The following is a 23,992-nucleotide window of genomic DNA, read 5'->3' as shown; positions in this document are numbered from 1 at the left end:
TACGTCAGGCCAGCTTCCGTGTTCTGAGAACGTGCCTGTCTTCTGGATAACGCGGGGGTGGCCGAAGCGTGTGAACATCTCTTAAAATGGGAGTAGAATTAAGGTGCAGTTTTCCTCTGAAACTGTAACCTCTGAGGTTTTTAGGACATTAGTCAGAAAGTTACCTTCTAGAGAAGTGTCACGACAGGGAGCGCGCCGTCGCCTTCAGCACCTGAAGGCTGGGCAGTGTTTAGTCTCACTTCCGGTGTCTTACGGAACTTTCAGTAGCCCTGAAAGCAGGTGAGGCTTGTTAGTGCAAAAGAAGAATATATAAAACGTAAGTAAGAGAGAAGTAGTCCAAAGAGAAGAAAAAGCAAAATATTCTATAGCCTGTCAGCTTGGAGACGGTGGGTTTTCTGACACGTCAGAGCCTTGCTAACATCTGGGCTTTTCAAGGACTGTGAACAAATCATCAGGACTCAATTAGGCTTCTCTCCACGTGGATGATGATGGTAATGCCAGAAAGGCCCGTTCCTGATGTGGCCCCTCGCCCCCAAAAAGAATCTAGCTAGAATCAAACCACGATCTATTTTGCTGTTTATCACAGACAAACTAGTCAGTAGACTCCTTTGAAGAATGATGTGAAACTTTTTTTTTCCATTTAAAGACATTCCACAGGGAAGTCCCTGTGCAGTTAGTATATTCTAACTTTTGAAAAATGTATTTGACATTATCATCCTATGGTGGTTTTAAATTGCTGGCCAAAATTCTTCTAAGATTTACATATAAAAGTCAACTTCTTAATGAGCCTTATTAATAGGTTTCACTCTGATGTACATATATTCTGTTCAGTTTTCCAATTTAGCTGAAATTTAGTTTCATATCCAGTTTCAAAAACCAAGTATCTTTTGAATTATGTTGTATCAGAGTGCAGAATTGCTTCTCTTTAAGGAGGTAACCCCCCGAAAGGACGCAGACTCTCAGAAGAATGTAAGGGCCAGCCGACACCTGGCCCTGGAGCCCGAGTGGAGGGAGCCTTTGGACCCCTCCAGCAGCACTGCTCCGGGCCAGGCGGCCAGAGTCCCACCCCGTCCCTCCGGGAGTCGGGGGATGGGTGACGGGCGCTGGGGCCTCTTTCCTTTGTCCCTTTTCACTGGCTGACCTGGCACTGACGTGGCCTTCAGTGGAAAAGGCCTCCTGCAGCCCTTCTTATGAGCCCTGGAACAGACGGCCCTGGGGAGCTCCTGAGACCACGCAGAAGCCAGGTCACTTGAACGCCCAGCGGCCTGGGTTGGGCTAGGGGGTCCGGAGCGGGTGGAGCCTCAGGAGTGGAGGAGGCCGCAAGGAAAGTGTGCGTGTTTACAGTTTTCTCCTCTTCCCAGGGCGGACGCTGGAGCTCAGATCAAGCCTGACGGCGACGCCCCGGCTCTGCTGAGCCGCTGGGAGTATCCGGTCTTTTGTTTCCCACTTCCTAGAAGGTTGGGTGATTTAGGTGTAAATAGTAATCTTTTATGGTTTCCAAATGAGTTCCCTGTACGAGAATATGTAAACCTGCAAAGCAGACCTGTTGAGATTTTTCACTACTTTGAGGCTTAACTGCAATGATTTCTACAAAGTATATTTTAGGACAAACACCATGACAACATACGCTGTCTGTGTAAGGATGCACTGTCAGTGCTGTTTCCATGGGCACTGTCAGCAGCTTCTGATCAGCCACCTCCACGTGCAGTAGACTAGCTCCTAGGCAGTGTCTGTGGGTGGCTGCCAGCTGTGGTTATGCCTTTGCATTTCTTTTGAAAGTTGATTTGCATGTTGGGTATTATTTATTTTTCTTCTCTAATGAATCTGCACCTGGTCATTTTTTTCTCTAATGCGTGTTTCAGATGAAACACTGTGTAGATATTATAGCAATGTGTTAACTTACTGACTGAACCTTAATTTCCCTCCATTTCTTAAGCTTTTTTTGGAGCTCTATCCAAGTTACTTTATCAAAAGACAGAAGCCACCCTACACCCTGGCTTTGGCAGGTCTGGGAGTCAGCAAGGGGGCCTGGAGGCAAGCAGTTGCAATTAGGCCAGATGCTGCATCTGCAAAATTAAATCAGAGAAGCGTTTCGGGTCCAGCTCTCGGCCCCCGTAGAGGAGGACGTACCCCGTCAGTTGCACTGTAAAATGTCCCAAGCTTTTGCTAGAGAACCTCTTAAGCCCTCACAAAAGTGGAGAAATGACTAGAATAAAAGGAGTCCCAAGTTTCGGCAGGTCCCAGCAGGCTACCTGGTCTTTGGGAAGATGGGTTTTGGACAGTGGCTCTTGGTTGCCTCCCAACTCTGTAGTTCATCAGGTTGACAATGCTCACACGCCACTCAGACGGCCTCTGCGGGGCTGTCACAGGTTCGCCGTAGCCGGAAGCACCGCTCAGGCCGCGGGCTGCTGCTTTCCGTGGTCAGATGGACTCATAAGGTGATGGGCACAAGGCAGGCCTAAGATACTGTAGAAAGTTAAAGAAAATAACAATAAAAAGGGGGGGCTCTGGGAGGAACACATACAGACATCTGGAAATACAGTAAGGGTCATCTCATCAAGTGACATCTCTCAGAAACAGTCATTGCGTTAGAAACACCAGAGCCGGGAGAGTTCTCTGAACCACGGCATCGCCGAGGGCAGCCTGTACAAGGTGGTCAGGAAGGAGGCAGTTTAGCAGGTAAAAAAGATGGTTTCCTCGTCATCCAAGTCACCCCGACCCCTTGCTGTTAACTAATTAGGAGGTTGTTGTAAGACAGAGTCTCTGCCCCAGAAGCTGCCTGCAGTAAACTGCGTTCCTATTAAACGCCTGCTCTCCAAGGCTGTACTGCTGTTTCACTTCCTTTATCCCAACCTAGACACTTTTAGGAACCACTGTCATGGCCCAGCTTAGGGAAAAGTGGACTGGAAGGGAGAACCTTGGGAATTGTATACCGGGAGGAGGGTAAATGTGAAATGACTTAATCTGCACGGTAACGCGGTTCATTGTACATATACATGTTGAATGTGTAAACCTGCTGTGCTTTGTGCTTGATTGTTAACATGACAGGACAGCTGGAAAACTTCTATGAGGAACGGAAAACATTTGTTTGGGGATAATCAGACAACAGGTGTCTTTCCTTTTGCTTACAGCTTCATTACATTCCCTCCTGACGTGGCTTCCGCAGAAGCCAGCCCTGTTTAACGAGATCCTTCTTTCTTACTTGTGGACTGAGGTCTTCATCTTGGAATCCGACTTTAATAAAACGGTTAGGTTGCTCAATTTGAAATACCATGGTTTCTAGTGAACTTCAGTGATTGTATTTTGAATAAACAATTTTGTTCAAAAGATTTTAGCCCATTTCGGAAACCAGAAGCTTAGTGCTTTAACGGGCACATACATACCTTTAAGTGGCAACCTGGACGGCACCCACAGGGATCTGGCCCCTCTGCAAGCTGCACCTCCTTAGGGGTTTCTGAGTCGTAAAGCAGAATCACCACCTGCCTTCCCAGCAGCAGCAGGTCAGAGGGAGACAAGTACCAAGGCTGGCATTGCTCCTGGCCACTGTGGCCGTCACTGCTGTTTCCCCTCCGAAACGTGCCAAAGCGGCCTTTCATCTTTAAACAAAAGTCACTAGGGGATATAGATGTAGCCCAGTGGTTCGCAAATTTGACACGTGTCCAAAACACCTGTTAAAACCCAGATGGCTGGCATCGAAATGTTCTGGAATTAGCGGTGATGGTGCACAACTCTCAATGTATTAAAAACAGCGGAACTGTACTGTTCACGTTAAAAGGGTAAATTTTGCAGTATGTGAATTGTATCACAAAAAACAAAACACGTGCCCAGACTGCTGCTGAAGTTCTGATTCAGTAGGTTGTAGGGTGGGGCCCAGAGTTTGTATTTCCAAGAAGCCCCTGGGTGTTGTCACTGCTCCCAGGCCCACACTGCAGAGCCACCGTGCCAGCCCAACCATTCAGCTGAGTGCCCAGAGCAGGGCTGTGTGTCTGAGATGCATTTTTCTCCTTGGATAGTACCTACCCTCTTAGTGTCTTCAGTAGTTTCCATTAAATATTATCAGTTCAAGAAAAATATTTTGATGGATAACTTAGTCTTTATAAAAATGTCTTTACCAGGAGACACCTCTTATAAATCAGCTAAGTGCTGAATTACTCAGGAACATTTTAAAAATATGAGCCTGACACTAAAATACTATCACAATTATGCTACGATTTAATCTGTTAACGAATGCCTCAACAGTCATTTTCCAAATCACCAAAAACTTACGTTACATGAACTCGAAATATATTTTTTCTTCATCATTTTGATCCTTAGTTTTAAAAAGTTCTCCTGGACACAGATCCCAACTCCATTTACTTGTCTGCAAGACGCCTCACCTGCCTGGACTCCAGTTTCTTTGGAAAACCCACCCTGGAGGCCACCATAACGAGCTTAGAGCAAAACAGCCAGTGAGAGGCCTGTTACTCCCATTCTAATCTGCAAAAACACGGTCTCAACGAACTCTTGAATGGTCTGGGGCTGGTCTCACTGCCCAGCATTCCTTCCTGCTGGCCCGGAGGCCTCTGGGCCCTGCTGCTGCCACTTCCTCCCCTCCAGCCGGCTTGACTTGTACTAATGCCACGCGCAGCACAGAGGGACATAAAAAGTGTCAAACACTGTGATTCTGTTTTCTTTCCATTTATTCACATTTCCTGGATTGTTACACTTCCTCAATGGGATCATTCAAAAACCAATACAAACTGAGATTACATTGTCTGACGATTCAAGTATTTTAGTTTTAGAAAACAATTTCCTATTTAAAATAGCAAACAATTCATCCATTTGATTGTGAAGAAGTTTCACCTCTCTAATACCACTGCATCTGCATCAGACGGGGAGTCCAGCCCGCACCATGATTGCCACGGACAAGCGAGCGGCCTCGTGCTCAGGTGTGCCTGGAAGAAAGTTCTCCTGGGCCCCCTCCTCACTGTCACCTACTGGTACTAGAGGACAAATCAGTTTCTACTTAAAATCCTCACTTCCAGAGTGAGGATGAATCCTAGGGGTTTGGGAGTAAGCCATTTAATTTGCAAATCTGGAAAGTCTTCAAATGCACTGCGCTTACATTTGGATTGTTCTAAAACATAGGAATAACTCAAATGCTAAGAAACAAGCAACCTGTATACCTTTAAAACTAAACCAAAAAGGCTTTTTCAGTGAAAACTTGTTTTGAACTCTAGCAGTAGAGTATTAGTTTTTTTTGTCTACCCTAGAATAGGTAGATATTTTTGGCATGTAGCATATCAAAAATATGATTTAGAACTGAAATTGTAAAACAATCCTTTTAAAGAAAACCAGTCCGTAAAGAGTCAGACCTGTCTTTCCATGGAAAACAATCTAAAAATGATACGTATTTCCAGCCTGTAATTCTAATAATGGAGACAGCATAACACTCAGTTTTTTGCTTGACAGGAATGCTCAGAAGGAGAGGAACACGCATCAGATAAGAAAAGGCCACTGGGACACTCGGTATTTGTCAGGCTACAGCACAGCCTGCCTTAGACCTTTAGGTATATACACCTTTAGGCCACATTTACGAAACTCTTGAGATTCCCAACTAAAGATAAAAATTTCAGTCAACATTAAACACTTTTAAAGCCTAATTTCTAATAATTTGTTAAAAATAAACCTAACTAAACCCACAGGGCAGACGTGAGCTGTTACACAGTGGGGGTGAAGAGGGGCCCTCCAGGGGCCAGACTCCCCTCCCCCAGTAACACACATGGATTTAGGTTTTTTCAGTGAAATCCATATACACTTGGGCTCTTTTATACAAATACATGATTAAAGTGGAGACCAAAAAGATCCTAAAGCGTAAGAGTGATTTTAGGAAAATACTTTGACTTACGGTACACACACCATTCTCCCCTGTAATTTTCAGTTTAACAGAACAGTCTTAGCAGCACGAATTTGCTGGGAATGTTAGGACAAAAGGACGCCACACATATTCACTAATTAAAAACACACACCTGTTTTTATGGTGGGGTGGGGACGGTGTTAAGAGGTCATCCAATAATCCAATCATGAGTGGTTCATGCCATTTTCGGTGAACATTCACATTACGTGCCAAGGCAAAGGCTAACCCCGGAGTTCCTAAAGACGCCTGTGAGCCTCACCTGCTGACTGGCGGGGCCAGGAGCACAGGTGGCTGGCTAAGCCAAGTGGCTAAGTTTGTTCCCCTTACTTCCTCATCCTTCCAACGCCTGCATAAACCTCAGGTGAGCAGGGCAGGGCCACTACTACATTAACAGCATCAACCACTTGTTCACTAGGAATCATCTCCAATAAAAACTCAGGAACATTCTCACTTCTAAAAAGTAAAAGCAACAACAGCTGCCACGACCTCCCTAGGCCTCACAACACAGCCCGCTCTGACCACCTCTCACCACGCACATGCAAACCTCTGCGTGTCTCTCCCCAGAGTCGCACCGTGGGCCAAATTCTCCCACTGGAATCAGAGCAGCAGCAGCAGCATCTCGTGACAAACGCTGGCCCAGCCACCTTACCTCAAGTATTTATGAGTAACATTATTCGATCATAAAATGGTTTCCCTGCCCTTTTACATCTAAAAATTGCAGTTCTTTTAAGTAACCTACTATCTACAATTACTTTGACTATTCTGAGTCAAAAGACATTATGTACTGACGATCAGAATACACAAGCGTGAGCCCTCAGGCACAGACCCTGAGCCTTTAAACAAGATTATCTGGTACCAGCCTTAAATGATTCATGAGGAAAGAAAGCGGATATTTAGAACACTAAAATTTACATCCAGTTCATGTGCCCAGAGTCATCAACGCTAGTGCTGGGTACCGAATGGCGGCGGGGAGGTGGCCCGGGCACTCGTGTACAACCACAGCACTCTTCCAAATGGACAGAGAGAAGACCTTATTCTTAAAAAAGTAAATGGCAATTTCAGGTATCAAATGTAGAATACACTGCTGTCTAACAGTTAAAGGCAACACTTACACACATAATTTTCTCTTCCATTACCTTATTGCGAGTTTCCTGGTTAGTTCACATGGCTCATGTGTAATAAAAGCTCCTATGACTTTACTAAGTAGGTTTTTAGATCCACAGGGTTTAGCATGGCATAAATAACTAACAGCACATTCTCTCCTTTTGTTGTATGGTTTAACTCTTTTACAAGGGTTTACTGTCCATGACCTACAAACTGTAAGCTACAAATTTGTGCTTTTTAAACCTCATTCCTGGCAACCCCCCCACACCATCTGTCTCTAGGGGGATACAGAAGTAAGAGCACCTCATGAACTCACTTATGAAACCAAAGATCAAGCTACTCATTTCCTTTTAAAATGAAAAAGCAGTTCCAGAATCACAGTAAAGCAGCCCAGGAGGTTATAAAGGTCAGTGTCTGCACAGAAAAAGCTGAGGATTCCTATGCTGAAGGCGAACATTCAGCTGTAAAACACGGTAAGATAAAGCAAAGGAGAAACGTCGGCCACAGCACGGTGGCCTGGTTCCCGTGGAGCGCCGTCCTCACGCAGCCGGGCCAGGCCCCACAGAAAGATGGCGCGCTGACTTCTGGACACACCTCGGTGACAGGCCTCATCGGCAATGGCACAGGCACCAAACCCCTGGATCGGAAGAGCCTTTGGGAGAATCTAATCAATACCCTGATTTCAGTCCATGAAGAAATCACTTGTGGTTAGTTTAATAAATGAACCTTAAAAATCTTCCAAAAATTTTCTTTCAAATATGTTTTACACATTAGACAGTTCTTAAGAAGGGAGAATACAGTTTCTTGACACTTAACATTAAAGGTTTTATTGGCCATATTAATCTTCCTCACAGAAGTTTTAAGTTATCTCTAAGTTCTAGAAAGTCAAAGAAGAGAAGAAAACTGAGTAAGTTTAAGGGGTGGTGGGGGAAGCAGCGACTTGGCAACAACTCCTCAGTCGGAGTGTGTTCAGGCATCCTTTTTCCCCAGTAAAATGTTGTGCAACTCATCTGCATCTTCACTTGTTTTTACCCGAATTAACATGGCAACCGGGACGGCGGCATTCTTCTCATCAACGGGTGGATTTGGAACACAGACAATGAGCACATTGTTCTTCCCTGTGCGGGTACACGGCATGTTGGGTGGAATCAGGACATTGAGCAAAATGTTGCCTGCATTTCAACAAAAGAAAAAAAATACATCAAAATCATACAAACTTTAGCTTCAGGAAACTACAGCTTTAATAGGTTACCCATTAAATACTGAAGCAACTTATACTCATGGGATCTAAAATTAGGAGCCACAGGAAAGTCATAAAAACGGGCATGGTTCTGACAGATGCCAGCATGGCGCCCCCGAGCGGAGCGTGCGGCCTTCCTGCAAGACCTGGATTAGCCTGCCTGAGGAGCTGCCTTCTACCCTCCCCCGCCTGTCTCCTGCAACGACGCCAGCAGCCCTTGAGAACACCCTGTGCTCTCCTGCACTGAAGGAAAAACATGCTGGCCCGACGTGCAGTCCTCACTTTGTCACTGGAACAAAGAAAGGAAGGTCAGCAGAAAAATGTCTGTCACAGAGGCCAGCGCGACTCGCGGGGTAAGAATGACACTACTGTGACAGTATCACAAATTGGTCAAGCCCACAGGAAAGAAAACAGCATCACATAAGTTTCTCTCTGTGACACAGGCTGGTGTAATCTGCCACTACCAACCCCACTTCCAGACCCCCACCGCCGGCACCACCCCCGCCTTTCAGGACTGCTTGAAGGGCGAACCTGGAGGGTGGGGTGAAGGGTGGATAGCACTGAGTTAGTGATCATTTGCTACATAAAAAGAATTCTTCTAAATGATTAATTCCCCTTGAGAGTTTATTAAACCATCTAGTTTACCTACAGCTTCTTAGTCACATTTCTAATACAAAGGAAATGAAAACCATTTTGGTTACTTCTAGGCAATAACTCACAGCACATCCAGGTTTTCTCACACACTGTTACCCCAGTATCCAAACTAACTCTATAATAATCAGTAAATATAGGATGAATCTGAACCATCTCTATTCCGTTCCAAAAAAACCCCAACAACTGAAAATCCTGAGTAAAATCAGCAAGGCCAAGGGCTTTTACACACATCATAGATCATGGTTATTTTGTGCCACTTGAAAACAAGGTACCCACCTAAGTTGGTGTCTGCCCGCACTAAAAGCTGTGTCTTCTGATTTGCTGTAGGCTTTAAATGCAGGGTGCCTACACCCTTCTCTTTAAACTCATTGTCTTTCTTGTAAAACAGCTTACACCTATGGAGAAGAACAACAGGTAGATCAGACACTCAGCGACGAACCAGGAGGCGCACCTTTCTAACAGCCCCGTTCACACGTGGCGGACGTCCGCTACAACGCGGCAGCAGAGGAAGCCTAGAAGAGCCCTCTGTCGACACAGGTCAGGTCTGGGCACGAGCCAGGTAGAGCACCTGGTGAGGTGGTCAAGGACCCGCCACGTTTCTCTGCATTATTACACACTGGGCCTCAGACAAGTCTCTAACAATGCTTTCTGAAACTATCTTTTCTCAAAAGTCAATCAAAGTCACGGCCAAGCACCCCACACTTCCTGATGTGCTCCTTCAGCCCTGAGCCTGAGAGCTGACTTGGTCCTTAAAGAACAGGAGCAAACACAGGACAGACACTCTGCTATCCGCCCCCCGCCCCCACCTCTTTCCACTTTTCCTGTTTCTTATTTCTGAATTCTCTTCAGGACCCCTCCAATTTCTGATGTCCCAAGATGCTGAAATAAGTCTGGAAAACACCCTCAAGCAAGGCCTAACTAATGATAATGCAATCAAACACCTCCCAGCCTCACACATCACATAGCGCCTTAGGTTTTTAATAGACAAATCAAAACCACTGCCTGCATCTTTGATTTACTAGAAAAAGATCTTAACTCAGGGTCACTCCTTCAGGTCACCTGTGTAACTAAATTTTAAAACAGGTAAAAGGAATTGTTGGTCTCTTAAAAGCTCTCACAAATAAACAACACTTGGGAATCCCACAGGGTACAGTGACTTAAACTATGAAAACAGCTGCCTTATTAAGTCTGAAATTTCTGTATTAGAAAAACATATCCAGGGAAGCTTCTAAAATGGCACAAATGTTTTTCAAGTAAGTATCTTGGTTAAAAACCACTAACTACATTTCACTGAGAGGTTAACTCAAAACTTCCCTTCAGCTGTCTTCTGAAAGTAGCTCACTGAACAAACAAAAAACAAAAAAACCAACTGCTCTCATCACTCGGGGGAGGGATGGTTACTACGCAGGACTTTCTGGCTGTGAGAGAATCCACGAAAGCCAGCCATGTCTCCAGGAAGGAATCCGAGATGCTGCCTAATTTAAGAGCAGAAGGAAAACTGAACCTGAAAGCAGTGACTGTCTCTGTCGGGGAGGAGGGGAGAGAAGGGAGGAGGAGAGGAGAGAGGAGGATGAGTGAGACGGGGCAGGACCAGAGAAAAGACTGTCTTTAAAGCATTTTAAAAGCAGAAAAGAACTAAATTAACAGATAAGAGTAGGATACGCCCAGCAGAAAATTTCTGGAATTGGATTGTTTTTAAATAAATAGGCCAAGAATTCTTCCTTGTTCCAGTTCAAAGAGCAGCACAGCCTGACCCCAGGGTGGAATGTGCAATGAGTTCCGCAGGGACGCCACCCGCACACGCCGCCACAGCCTCCTTCCACGTCTGTCAAGTGGACTCCCAAGATGGTGACTTACTTTTTGGAGTAAAAAGCATCCTCTTCTTTCACTTCAGTGACTACAACTTTGGGCGGCTCGTCGTTCTCATCTTCATCTCCACCTTTCACAAAAACAGCACTCGTTCAGGAAGGTTCAAATTAATAGCTTGAAAACGTGATAAATTCCATGCAAGCTGATACAGAAACTGAAAGCACAGTCTAACTGTGTGTGTGTGTGGGGGGGGGCATGCACTGGAGTTTTGTAGAAAGCCTTGGAATGAAAAAGTGCCCCTGTTTATACTCAGTGCACATACACAGAAAAAGTCAACGCTCATACATACTCAGATCACCCACTGGAAAATGCAAACCTCAGACAGGTTTCTAACACTTTCACCCCCAAACACTCCGCTGACCGCACCTGCACCAGCCAAGGAGTAATCAACATGAGCAACAGCCAAAGAAGATGAAGGAAATAAAAGACTTCTAGGGAAAGTGTTAAGAGAAATCAGCCTGAAGCCAAGTATAAGCGACTTAAACTTTGTCTGGACAGCCACACCGCGGACACCCCAGTACCACGGGGCCCTGCTGAGTTGGGCCGAGCAGCACTTTCGTTCACTCTAGTGCCCCCACCACAAGGGTCTCCCAAGTCACTGTTAGAAACAAACACTGACCCCTTTAAAGAGAAAGTAACTGCAAAAAATTCACTGAACAGTGACTGGAAGAAAAGCCATCCTGATGCTCAAAAAATTCAGGTCACAAGATTTCAGTTTTAAGGAGGAACTGTTGAGTTGGGCCCTCGAGTGTGCACCCCGTGCCCCAGGCCCCAGTTATTTGAACAAGCTCTCCAAGTCTGTGCATAAAACGTGATAACCTCAGATAAGCACTAAGCATCCTGCTGAGATGGAGACTCAATTCAAATTCCACATCCCTTCTACAAGCTGCAGTGCCCCTGTGACTGTCCTAGACCCAGGACAGACTCTCCATCGGTCTTGTTTAGGGCCAAGAAGAAGTAAAGGGGGAGACCTTTATTCCATCCTTTGCCCTGGAAGGCCACTGCCTGAGGATACAGCGGAAGGCAGGGCAAGACAATGGAATGGAAGTTTAGCTCCTGGAAGAAAAACATAATATTCAGGGGTATATTGGCAACTGCAGTCTTCCCTCTCAAGGATCACTGTGTTAATGCCTGAGATGTACTTTCAACTGCTTGTATCTTCACAGACATTATTTGTTCACAGCCACCATGTGATGAAGAGGGATTACGGCAAACCCTTCTTTTCAGGGAGTGAACAGAGTGGAGGGGCTGGGACTAAGGCCTGGCCTAGGGTACCAACACACACCACAGGAAGCTTCTAGAAAGGCGGCTGTAACCCAGACACATCTTGGGAAAACACTATCAACTTGTTCCCCATGGCTATGAAAAGTCTACCTTTTTTACTTACAGTACTGTTTTGCTATGTGATTGTACTTATAATCAAATCTCCCAAAATACAAACAATTCAGAGGACCTCCATGATGAATTTTTTCAATAAAATACAATTTTCAAAAAATGTTAATTCACAAGCTGTAAGGATGTATTGTATAGCATGGGGAATATAGCCAATATTTTATAATAACTATAAATGGAGTATAACCGTTAAACACTGTGAATCACTATATTGTATACCTGTAACATGATACTGTACAACTATATTTCAATTTAAAAATATATTATAAATTAAATATTTAAGTTAATTTTTTAAATGTTAATTCACTTAATTTTTTTTAATGGAAAGCTGTATGTTTGAAACTTTTCAAAGTCACTGTGCCAGGTATTTTTATATTATCATCTTTATATTCTTAATCCATAGAACAACTCTACAAACAGGTCTTACTCCACTTTTACAAATAAGGAAACAGACTCAAAGAAGCTACTCAGCTCTGTCCAGAATCACACCCACGGCTGGGAAACGGTGGAGCCACGACGTGAGTCAGACCCACCTCACTCACCAGCCTACACTCTCCCACTACACACAGAACCCACACAACCTAAAGCTGACGCCGGGGGCTGACTTTCCGTTTACCTTTGCATTCACTGTTGCCACCTTCTCCTTGGCTCTCCAGTGTTTTAGTGGAAAATGGTGAAGAAACTGGTTTACTTTGGGTAGTATCTTTGCCAAATAAACTGGAGTTTCCAGAAGAGAATGAAAATCCAGTCAAGGGGCCAGAGTTTAAGGAGCCCAAAACAGAACTATCGATTTTCTTGCCGAAGTTAAATGAGGCGCTTGTTGCTCCCGGGGATGGGTCCTTATTCTTTTCAGACACCGCCTCCAACTTCTTTTCAGATGTATCCTCAGTTTTGTTGCCATGAAACAAAAAAGTTGACTCCTGCTGCAGTTTTGCTGAACCAAACAGGGAAGGAGGCTCTGTTTCAGCTGACATCTTGCTAGTTTCACCCTCAGAACCGCTGCCGCCACCGGCCACATGCAGCTGCTCGATCCCTGCTAAGTACTTCTCGTAGTCTTTAAAGATGGGAGTCAGATCGCACAGGGGGTTTGTGTTCACGTGCTTCACGATCCAGTCCCGAACAGAGCAGTTTAAGGCAGCCAACTGCTTGTGGTAGGCATTCCCGTGGCGGGCTGGGCTGGAGGTAAGGCCGGAGGACGAGGGCTGCTGACGGTCGCCATTCGTTTTGGGATCTGAAATCTTTTTATCGACCAAAGAGGTAGGGCCATTTACAGCAACAGACCCTACAGGAAACACAGTTTTAAGAACTTACTCAGAAGTTGGACTAAGTCACCTAGATTCCCACACCCCACCCCCCCATCTTCACATTTTCTTTCACTGTGACCCACTTTTGTGACAGTTCAAGAAGGATGCGCGCACACAGTATCCAGGAACTTGTTATTACAAAACTCATACTAAATATCAAATCAAACTTTGTATTAGAAGAGAGAATCTATTATATGCTTACATTAAATGTCTATAATTTAAAAATAATCTTTTCCTTCAAAAAGATGCCCATTTCACCCCAAAGTGTCAAAACACTGGGTCAGTATAAAACTTAATTCCCGAGGTTGCAGGGGTGAATGCGTACTGCTGCAGGTAAAATTTTAACAGAAAGTGCTTATCTTAATGGCACTAAACAGTCCGTCTAATTTAAATGAAACAGCATATACTCTTAGAACAACTAGCTAAGTAATCCAACCAATCAGGATAATTTCCAAGAACCAGAGATTTTAACCCATTCTAATCCCAAGAGTTCAAGACCAACTCCCTCAAAACGGCATCAGGCCAACATCTCCCAGGCAAAATAAATGTAGACTGGCTCCTAGATCGTCAGCAGGTGTGTGGCACCGGGGAGGGCTTGGTGACGCATAGTGAATGAGGGGGTGTGAAGGAAGCCCTTTACAGAGGGCCCCTTAACAGCTCTTCTCCTTTGACCCTTAGGCCAATTCTGAGGGTCACACTCACTCCACAGTTGAAGATTTGGAGGTTCAGAGGCTAAGGAACTTTACCAAGGTTACAGAGCTGCTAACTGGCAGAGCTGAGAATAAAACCCAGGTCACTTTTTGGCCTGTGCTCTACTCACTTACTCTGTAAATAGCCAAAAGCTCCCTAATCTCTATCCCTTTCATTATTACCCTGTTTTGCTCATATCACCCAGGACCCAGGCCAAGTACAAGAAAAACATCTTTGCAAAGTTCTTTTTCATAGAAAATCTCTGCACAGATGTGGTGAGCGGAGAAGAACCTACTTACCGAAGGTGGCCTTGGTCTCGGTCGCTGCCCTTGCACTGGAGAAGGGAGGGGCACTAGTCATGCCGTTTCCATTTGACAGTCCTTCCAAAGGCTTCCCTCCTGCACCATTACCAAATCCAGAAAAACCCCCTCCTCCAGATGGTACGACCAAACCTTTAAAACCTTTAAAGGCCCCTCCACTATCAGACTGAAATAAAAAAAAAGAGCATATATTAGTTAACTCTACTTTTTAATCACCAAATAAACAAGTGGATAACAAGTATTGTCTTGGCTACATCACACCTAGAATCCTTATGCAAGCAGCATTAAAGGAAACTCCCAGCAAAGCAGAAATAGGCCATGAGGTGGATTTTATTAATGAAGACAGCTTTGTGATCCCAAGCTGCCTTCCTGAAACAGGATGGATAGTTGTAATTCATAATGGAATAATTTTTAAAAACATACTTAGGATCTAAAAGGTTAAAAAAAACTAAAAAAATAAATTCATGGACTCACCACTTAGCCACAAAACTATAATTAAACACCCATTCTCGATTCAACTAAACCCTAAATGAAAGACTTTTCACATACTACTCAAAGACCACTGGCCTAAGGAAGCTGTAGAAACATCAAGTTAGGTTAACTGAAGGTATTTACCCACTACTTATAATTTCCCTAAGAATTTTCATGGCTTTCAACCTGCTTTCAGCATACAGAAACTTGAGAAGTGGAACTGATTCCCAATTCCAGACTTTCCCTTAGTTGAGAAATCGAGAGGCAGCATTTTATTCTCGAGGTTTTCTTGCTGCTTTTTTTAGCAAGGCCTTCCTATAGGCTTGTCCTGCTGTTGCTAGCTTCCTGCCACCTCTAACCAAGACGCTCTGGAAATGTCTGGCATTCCTTATGACATTCTAAAGCTGCTCTCTGGCCTTGGGAAATTGAGGAGAGAAGTTCCTCAGTTTACAGTGCCTTATTGAAGTCACTACAGTTTCTGTAAGATCTTTTTTCAAAGTACTGGTTACACCACAGCAGGGTGGATTTGCTTCTCGGACCAAAGGTCCAAGGGAGGCTCTAGGAAATATTCTCAAAAATACATCATAGGATACGTGCTCAGAACATCCAAGAGGGTGCATACACCTTAAGATCTCACATAAATAAATTGTAATAATGATCTCACAAAAATTACTTACGCTAGAACCTCTTCATTTTCTAAATGGGCCAGTTAGCCTCGTATTATTATTTTTTTTTTTTAGCCTTGTATTATTGTAGCTTTCAAAAAACATACAAGTTTCAATCACGTCTACAGAATGGTTGCCCGACCACTGGTAGACACACGGCAACAAAACTAGGCAAGAATGCAAAATCTTAACTTGCGTGAATCCCAATGCGTGTAATAAATTCAGCTCAGGTTCTGATGCTTTAAGTTTGATTTTTGATGATTCAAAATCCAAAATATAACCAAACTGACAGTTATCATTTTGTAACAATAATTCACAGACAGACTGTAAAGCTGCAAGTGACTCTCCAGGGCTGTTCATTTCGTGCAATTTAAAAAAGCCACATGGTATCTATACCTATTTTGGAAATTGCTTGCATTATACTGGCTCCAGAAATCATCACAAAAATTCAAGAACCACTTGTTTTTTAAAAAAAGGACTGAGAGACATTCAGAGAAATGAGAGTAAAAGTTGAACGAGAAGCTATCCAGTTGGGATCTGTGGGCACTGAAACATCCCTGTGTCCTCCAATCCTCCTCCCTTGTTTTATTTTTCCTCATGGCGTTCATGGAGAAAAACAAATACTATATATTTATGTGTCTCTTCCACCATTAGGATGTAAATTCCACAAGGCAGGGAGAATTTGGTCTGTTTTTACCCACAAATGTCTCCAGTGCCTAGCAGAACTTTGAATGAACAAATAAACAAATCCACTATATGGGAAAAGCCACATTTCAGTATTTAAATGGATGAAACAACATTGAATTTCCCTAATATACAAGTTCTGAGGGAAACGATGCTAAAAGTTAGAGCTAAAATTTTATATGGATTTCAAGTATCCATTTCATTTCCATCAGTAGCCACAGGACTCTCCCTCCCCCTCCCCTTTGGCCACGTTTGGACTGTGGTCTGCACTGTTTCTATCTCCTCACTGTCACACGTCCAACAGCTGGACCGTCCCTCCTTGAGCCTGTCTCCCCTTGGCTTCTCGTTCTTCATCGCGAGCCCCACTCTCAGGCCTCTTCCCATCCACCCCCATGGCTTCAACATGCTAGAAGGGAAACTTCTCAGGGCCGCACCCACCTCTCAGCTCAATTCCTGCTCTGAGTGGCCAACCAGCATACCTAGTGGTCTCCTTGAGAACCCTTGAAATACATTTCTACCACTAAACCAATCACTTCCCCCCTAATTAACTTGTCCCTCTCCACTGTATCTCTTCATGAAATGGGCTTGGCTCAACAGCTACATCCAACTAGTCACCTGTCCTAAGAATGAAATTAGACCAGAAAGAACTTAGAATAAAGAAAAATTTAACAGAGCCACCACAGAACGTGCAGTTGAGTGGGTTCATTCTGAAGATGCCATCCAGGATGTTGGAACTGCCTGACAGCACCTGGCTTCTCCTGCCTGACAACAGATGTCCAGGTTACCAAGACAGTGCTCACGTGTCTGGAATGTATCTGAGGGATGAGAACTGTACTGGGGAAGAGTTGTTAAACATGGAATGGTTGCTGAACACTGACCACCTGACTTCAGCTCATGAGTTATAACTCATCTCTTGTCCTTTTGAACCTAGGAATGAAACACTTTAATAGACTATACTAGACCAGAAGGAAAACCAACAATGGGAAATGCTTCTATTATTTTTAACGATATGGCCCTACCCACACCTCGATCCCAGGGAGCAGGTAAGACTGAGGATTCCTTACATTTTCCTTTCTTACTCCTATCTGACACCCACCTCCCTTGCTTTTGTATTGCTATATTCATTTTTTCTCTTCATACTGTCACTCAACTCAAATGTGTCTACATCTACATCTTATTTGCACAACTGGATAAGTTCCCTTTAAGGTACAGATATCACATTTTTTTCCCTATCTCCCATGGTCTAAATCAAGGATTTTTACAAATGGACTAGGTGTCTTAAAAAGCATTTGTAGATCTGATTGCTCCCAGAGGTGAAAATACTCTGCAATTCTGAAGTCAAATTAGTGTTTAATACCAGAAACTATAAGAAAACACTCACTTCAAATCCAACATTTCTACGTTTTGCTTTCTTTATGGCTCTATTCTTCAAGACTTCCTCACTGGCCACTGAGAATGTTCCCACCTGCAGGAGTATACAAATTAAGTAGCAATGAGATCAGGCCAAAAAAGATAAAATGCCGAACAAAAAAGCTAGACCAGACAAACTGATCTAGTATCTTCTGGTTTTAAAGTACTATTACTGCTGGTAACACATTATGGAGAGGGCATTTTAAACCAAAGTTTATATCTATTGTCTATCTTGTGAATTTCAACGCTAGTTAGGTGAATCAGAAATCTTCCAGAAACTACAAATCCAGGCTTTTGAATCACAATTCAGAGAGAAGAGTACATGTATCAAAGTTCTAAGAAGACTGAGACCATCACAACTTTGGTACAAAACTATGACCCATTCTTCAAACATTTTAAATATATTCAAAGACATTACCCAGATGCCCAAATCCAGTAACTTACTATTATGGTTTTCAAAAATAAATTATATACTCATAAAATACACATTATTTTAAAGAAGAGCCTTGCCCATTTGTCCGTATCCAGAAGACCACCGAGGGACCTGGGCTCTAAGTGACCCTGTTAGAAAACTTCTGCTCTTCCACAGTGTACTCAAAGTACCAAGTCCACAATCAGAAAGTTGCTGAAAATCTTTGACTTTATTTCAATCCTTTTACCCTGGAGGACAAGCATAAAATATTTTCTGTAAAAAGTTCTCATCTATACCTATTTCAGATAATGTTAAAGACGTCTCTACACCAACAGAAAGGACCATCTGGCTACACTTGACCCAAATTAAATGTAATGTCTTTCCACATTCATTCCATTAGAATCTACCCAAATGCAAGTTTTTTCATTCCCGAAATATTTTAATGTCAAAATAAATCATATGGTAGTCCAAATCTTACTAGGCTCAGAATGTAACTGTGCCTAAAACCTGGAAAAAAACGTAGTTACTAGAGACTTGGTTAAAAAGTACCAAGTCAGGGAGGGGTAGGGGAAGGTATAGCTTAGTGGTAGAGCCTAAGCTTGGCACGCATGAGGTCCTGGGTTCAATCCCCAGTACCTCCATTAAAAATAAACAAAAGTAGCAAGTCAGAATTGTTAACAGCTGTGTCTTTCAAAAGCCCATACTTACAATTATGATTTCTTTAAACATATTAGTACAAATATTTGCAAAGGAAAAAATAGTAGTACTAGAAAATAGATTCAGAAAGAAGAAAAATAGCAGTCTAAGAGTAAGTTTGGAAACGCTTCTGCAGACTCTTTAAAAAATACAGATGTATATTTTTAACTCAGCCCACTTCTGTTAACTTGAAAGGCTAACTTGGTTACAGATTCCTTAGTGAACTGGCCTGGGAGTATCAAACTGCTGATGAGACACTTTAGAAATGCAGCTGTGTTCTAGTCTTTGTAAGAGAAAAATTAAAAAGATTTCCTCAGGGAAGACCATTTTTATTTTGTTAGGAAAGAAACTAGGCCAATCTAAATTCTATTCCTATTAACGCAAGGGGGGGAGGGAGAGAGGGAGAGAGGGAGAGAGGGAGAGAGGGAGAGAGGGAGAGAGGGAGGGAGGGAGGGAGGGAGGGAGGGAGAGAGAGAGAGAGAGAGAGAGAGAGAGAGAGAGAGAGAGAGAGAGAGAGAGAGAGAGTGTGTGTGTGTGTTGTTTCAGATCTGTAAGAATATGAAATAAAACAGAACCTCAAGAAGTATTAAAGGAGACAACCTCTCTGTTCTAAAATCTAAAACTCTTTTTGAGTGTGGCAAACCGAGAGGGTGGTGCTGTACCCCTCTCCAAGTCTGAGCACTGGCACTGTGCTAAGTTTACAACTAGATCATTTAGTCATCCTTCAGTCTGGACTAGAACCATGGGCTTAGAATGCTATAAATGCATGAAATTCAAAAGGAAGGTGCTTCTACCAAGGAGCAAAATATTTAGGGAATAGGCACCAGTGAAAAAGCACACCCAAATGTAATGAATTTCAACACCAAGTACAGACCATAAGAAAACATACTATTTTCAGATCAGAATGTTCTTTAAAAGGACTTAATTTTACCAGTCTGCATAAGGAATTTCAAAATGAACTTAAATTTGGAAGCAGCAGCAAATCAGTCTTAAGGAAATTATTTTTTACCTCTTCTGCTTCATCTTCTTGATCCCAATTCCTATCTGTCAATTCCTTCTCGGCAATTCTTTTGGCCATTTTCCCAAACCTAAAAGTAAAAACGTAAGAAGTAATAAGTTTACTTTCCTAGACCAAGATATAACTCTTACGAAGAATTTTTAAAATTTATTTTAGCGCAAAACGAGATAAACACATTCCTGACACCAGTGAGCACTGTGTTAATTAGAATTTTGCAGGTTCCCAGTGTCACAAATCCAATAAAGGATTACATGAGGAGGGAGGGAGGTTTCCTGAGGAACACTGGCACCTTTTCTGAACAACACTAAGCCAATGCCATTTGGAAAAAAAAACCTGATTTTTAAAAATCAGAAATCTAAAGTACTGTATAATAATAAACAAATGCAAGACAAATGAACTTATTTACAAAACAGAAAACAGACTCACATAGAAAACAAACATGGTTACCAGAGGGGGAAGGGGGTAGGAAGGGCTAAATTGGGAGTTCAAGATTTGCAGGTACTAACTACTATATATAAAATAGACAAACAAGTTTATACTGTATTGTACAGGGAACTATATTCAATATCTTGTAGTAACCTATAATGGAAAAAAATATGAAAACGAATACATGTACTACTGAACTACTATGCTGTACACCAGAAATTGACACAACATTGTAAACTGACTATTCTGCAATTAAAAAAAATTTTTTTAAATCAACAAATACTTAACTTATTCTATGCAAATGATACTTACATAGTCCTGCTACAGGCAAGACATTTTTAATATTTAAAATTCCCTGAAGAATGATCCAGTAAAGTCAACCTTAGTCAAGAATTTGAATAAGGCACTGGAAATACCTCCAATATGAGTTCAGGTGGTCCCTGACTTGAGATGATTTGCCTTCAAAGTTTTCAATTTTCCGATGATGTAAATGATACACATTTAAGTAGAAACCTGACTTCAGATTTTGATCCTTTCTCAGGCTAGTGATACGCGGTAAGCCATTCTCTTGTGATGCTGGGCAGCAGCAGGAAGCCGCAGCTCCCAGTCAGCAGCCAGGCCATCACGATCGATACACTTACAACCGCCCATGTAACCACTCTGTTTTTCACCTTCAGTACAGTATTCAATAAATTACACGACATACTCCACACTACTTAAAACAGGCTTTGTGTCAGATGATTCTGCCCAACTATAGGCTAATGTAAGTGTCCTGGACATATTTAAGGTAGGCTGATCTATGATGTTCGGTAGGTTAGGTGTATTAAATGCATTTTTGACTTACAATATTTTCCACTTATTGTGGGTTTATTGTGACGTAATCCCACATAAATTGAGGAAGATACATGTATTCTTCTTTAGGCTACAGACAGTTAATAGAAATACATTTCCCAAGACGGAATATTTAATTACCCAAATTGCATACTGCTAAACTGGGACATCATTTGTAAGTTCAAAATATGATTAATATGGATGTGTTAACAATCCTAGAATTTAAACTCTTCAAAAGTAAGCCATCAGCTTAACTCCTCAAAAACCATGGTGCTTTGGGGAGGGGACTGATGGTATTATCTCCGCAATGGATACACACACCTATTCTAAGTGGCTGCTTGTATCCATTCCTTGAAATCTGTTATTTACTTTCTGATCCTAAGATCATACCATTTGCTATTAAAAACAAAAACAATCAATAGAGAACTCTATTTTGAGTGCTGTGCTGGATTCTTCCCTAACTCACCAGCTAGATGGACCAAAAAACTCCATTTCTTCTGCTACTTACCTTGCCCAGGAACCCACTGATTAGTTTGGGACACTACCAAGGCCTCCTGAAAAACAGCCTAAATTCCTTACTATAACCTTTCCCCACTCTCACTTGCCCTTAACTCCACAACTCACCAGAGTAAGTTTCTAGAACCTCATGGTCATTAAGATACAACTTAATACTTACTGCACTTTAGTAACTACAAAATAAAATTCAAATGCTGGCATTCCAAAGTCCTCCAAAATCTGACTCCCTGTAGGGTAATTATATAGAAGCTTCTCAGCTTTTAATAATCTCCCAATAATAACACTTGGTCAAGTTTTGCTATTAATCTTTGTTACCCAAAACACAAGGTACTCTTACACATAAATCCTTCCTAAACTTGAACTGTTCAAAAGCCAGCTCTCCGTGGATTCTTTTTGGCCATTTTCCTATTCATTAACTAACATCTCCACCAGAGGGCAGAAGTCGAAACCAGTCATTTTTTGCTATTAATGTTATTAAGATTAACTGGCAAAAAGGAGTGGAGCTAAAAGTACAAAAACGATAAGTGAAATTTTAACATCTCACTCATACCCCCAACTGAAGAGATAACTGGCATAAACAACCTAAATTAACGTAGCGGCTTCCACGGTCTATCATTTACCCTATCAATGACCCAACCAGAGAGCAGGTTATCTTGGTTTTACTCACTGACGTACCCCAAATGCCCCAAACCTCTCAACTGCACAGTAGATGTTCTAGCTGTTGGAGAATCAGTGATGTAGGGCAATACATATTTGAGAAAATACAACACAATCTAGCATTCAGTTTTGCCATTTTGTTGCTGGAGACCTTGGGCAAATTATTTAATTTTTGTACCTCAGTTTCTTCATCTGTATAACAGGGAGGAGATGTGAAAATTAAATGATACACAAAAAACTTGGTTTACAACAGTGTCTGGAACAGAGGAAGGGCTCAGCAACTATTAAAGATACGTTTTGTTAGAAGCAAAGCCTTTATAAAGTACCACTTTTCCTCCCAAACTTAAAAGTTGCAGTGTGGAAGAAGAGAATTAACTTTAATTATGAGTCAGGTTTTAAAAAAATACTTTACCGAATCCATATTTTATTTCAATGCATGATACCTCAGATAATAAATTTTCTTTTTATGCCAGAAAAAGGGGGAAAAAATCCCTGTAATGTACTTTAACAAGGCCTGACTCCTATGTACTACTATTATTATTAACATTTGGGTTTTTAACATTTGGGCTTGTGGTTTAAAAGGCACCAAGTTATGAAATGGTTACTAGGTATGAAGCATACTTTGATAGGAAATTGAAACTTTTGGTAATTAGAAAAAACTTTATTTGTGCCAGGTGTATAGTTATACAGTCTCTGCCACCTGGTGCTGCCCCACCCTTGGGGCTGAACTTCACTCCACATCAGTTAACCCTAAGACGAAAACGGATTTGACCATACTTGACAGCGTGATGCCCGGAGGAAAAGGGGAACGCGGGTGCGGACCCCAGAGACTGAAACGCTAGGGGAAAACGAAATCTCAAAACTGCTTCTCAATCGAATACGGGTAAAGGGGTGATCAACAGCCAGCGAGTGCAGTCAGAAAGTGAAGCCAGACCAAGGAGGCAGAGGAGGGAGCGAGAAGAGAGAGACGAGTACCGAGAGGAACCGCTAGGAAATGAACCGAGAAGGCCACGCCAGGACGGCCCCTGCTCGCTCCGGCCTCCGGCCTCTCCCGAGGCCGCAGGGGCCCCGCGCCCGGGCGAGCCTTACCCAAGCTGGACACCGCAGCCCCGACAGGTCGGCCCGGAGCCCGGCTTCACAAACACCCCCGACTGCGTCTCCGCTGACACCCCGCCGTACCCTCCCCGGCTCCCCTCAGCGCCCCCACAGCAGCCGGGGCCCCGCACCCTGGCTCCTCCCTTCCAGGCCCGGGCCCCGCACCCCGAGCCCGGCTTCCTCCGCCCCAGCCCCGGGCCCCGCAGCCCGGCTTCCGCGCTCGGCCCCCGCCCGCCTCTTACCTCCCGGGCGGCCGCGGCGGCCCTCGCTGGGTTGAGGGCGCGGCGAAGTCGGGGTGCGCAGTGGCGCTCGGGTCTGAAGCGGCGCCCGGTCGCTTCCGGTGCGCTGAGAACCTCAAAGGTTGTGGTGGTCAGCAAGCCCTGAGCCTCAAACACCATGTCCCTCGGGGGGGGCTCGTCGCTTTGTGTTCGGTTACGGAAGGGAGAGCCGTCCGCTCAGCCGGAGACCGCTGGGAGAACAGCACCCAACACGCCCCAGGCCGCCATTTTGTAACTCGAATCTACCCCTCAAAACCAATTCGAAAAAAAAGGAAAGAAACGCCCGCGTCCTGCTACTACGCAAGCGCGCCGGAGCCTCGGTTTACAGCACCTCCTACAGCCGACAGCCGGCGTCACGCGGCGC

General features: G+C 43.4%; 1 protein-coding gene across 3 annotated transcripts; it reads right to left on the bottom strand.

Annotated features, from left to right (window-relative positions):
• Positions 1-4,661: 4,661 nt before the first annotated feature.
• NUP50 (nucleoporin 50) lies at positions 4,662-23,907 on the bottom strand. Of its 3 annotated transcripts, none has more exons than XM_006212585.3 (8): positions 23,593-23,906; positions 19,817-19,895; positions 17,671-17,754; positions 14,449-14,635; positions 12,772-13,437; positions 10,752-10,833; positions 9,171-9,289; positions 4,662-8,172 (listed from the first exon to the last, which is right to left on the bottom strand). In XM_006212585.3, the coding sequence occupies exons 2-8, from the start codon at positions 19,883-19,885 to the stop codon at positions 7,970-7,972; spliced, it is 1,410 nt and encodes a 469-aa protein (XP_006212647.2). In that variant the 5' UTR covers positions 19,886-19,895; positions 23,593-23,906; the 3' UTR covers positions 4,662-7,969. The 3 variants fall into 3 exon arrangements, with proteins under 3 accessions (XP_006212647.2, XP_072829780.1, XP_031529541.2); XM_072973679.1 differs by lacking the exon at positions 23,593-23,906 and adding an exon at positions 23,231-23,314; XM_031673681.2 differs by lacking the exon at positions 17,671-17,754 and having other exon boundaries at positions 23,593-23,907.
• Positions 23,908-23,992: the final 85 nt, after the last annotated feature.

Source organism: Vicugna pacos, chromosome 12, assembly GCF_048564905.1.
Source record: "Vicugna pacos chromosome 12, VicPac4, whole genome shotgun sequence".
Lineage (NCBI taxonomy): Eukaryota > Metazoa > Chordata > Mammalia > Artiodactyla > Camelidae > Vicugna > Vicugna pacos.
The sequence above is the reverse complement of the archived record's forward strand: the minus strand, read 5'-3'. Positions and strand labels throughout refer to the sequence as shown.

Coding starts and splice junctions, on each gene's coding strand:
- NUP50 (XM_006212585.3), bottom strand. CDS start 19,885: ATGGCCAAAAGAATTGCCGAGAAGGAATTGACAGATAGGAATTGGGAT. Junction 17,755..19,816: donor AAGAAGATGAAGCAGAAGAG/GTAAAAAATAAT, acceptor ATACTCCTGCAG/GTGGGAACATTCTCAGTGGC. Junction 14,636..17,670: donor GTAGAAATGTTGGATTTGAA/GTGAGTGTTTTC, acceptor TTTTTATTTCAG/TCTGATAGTGGAGGGGCCTT.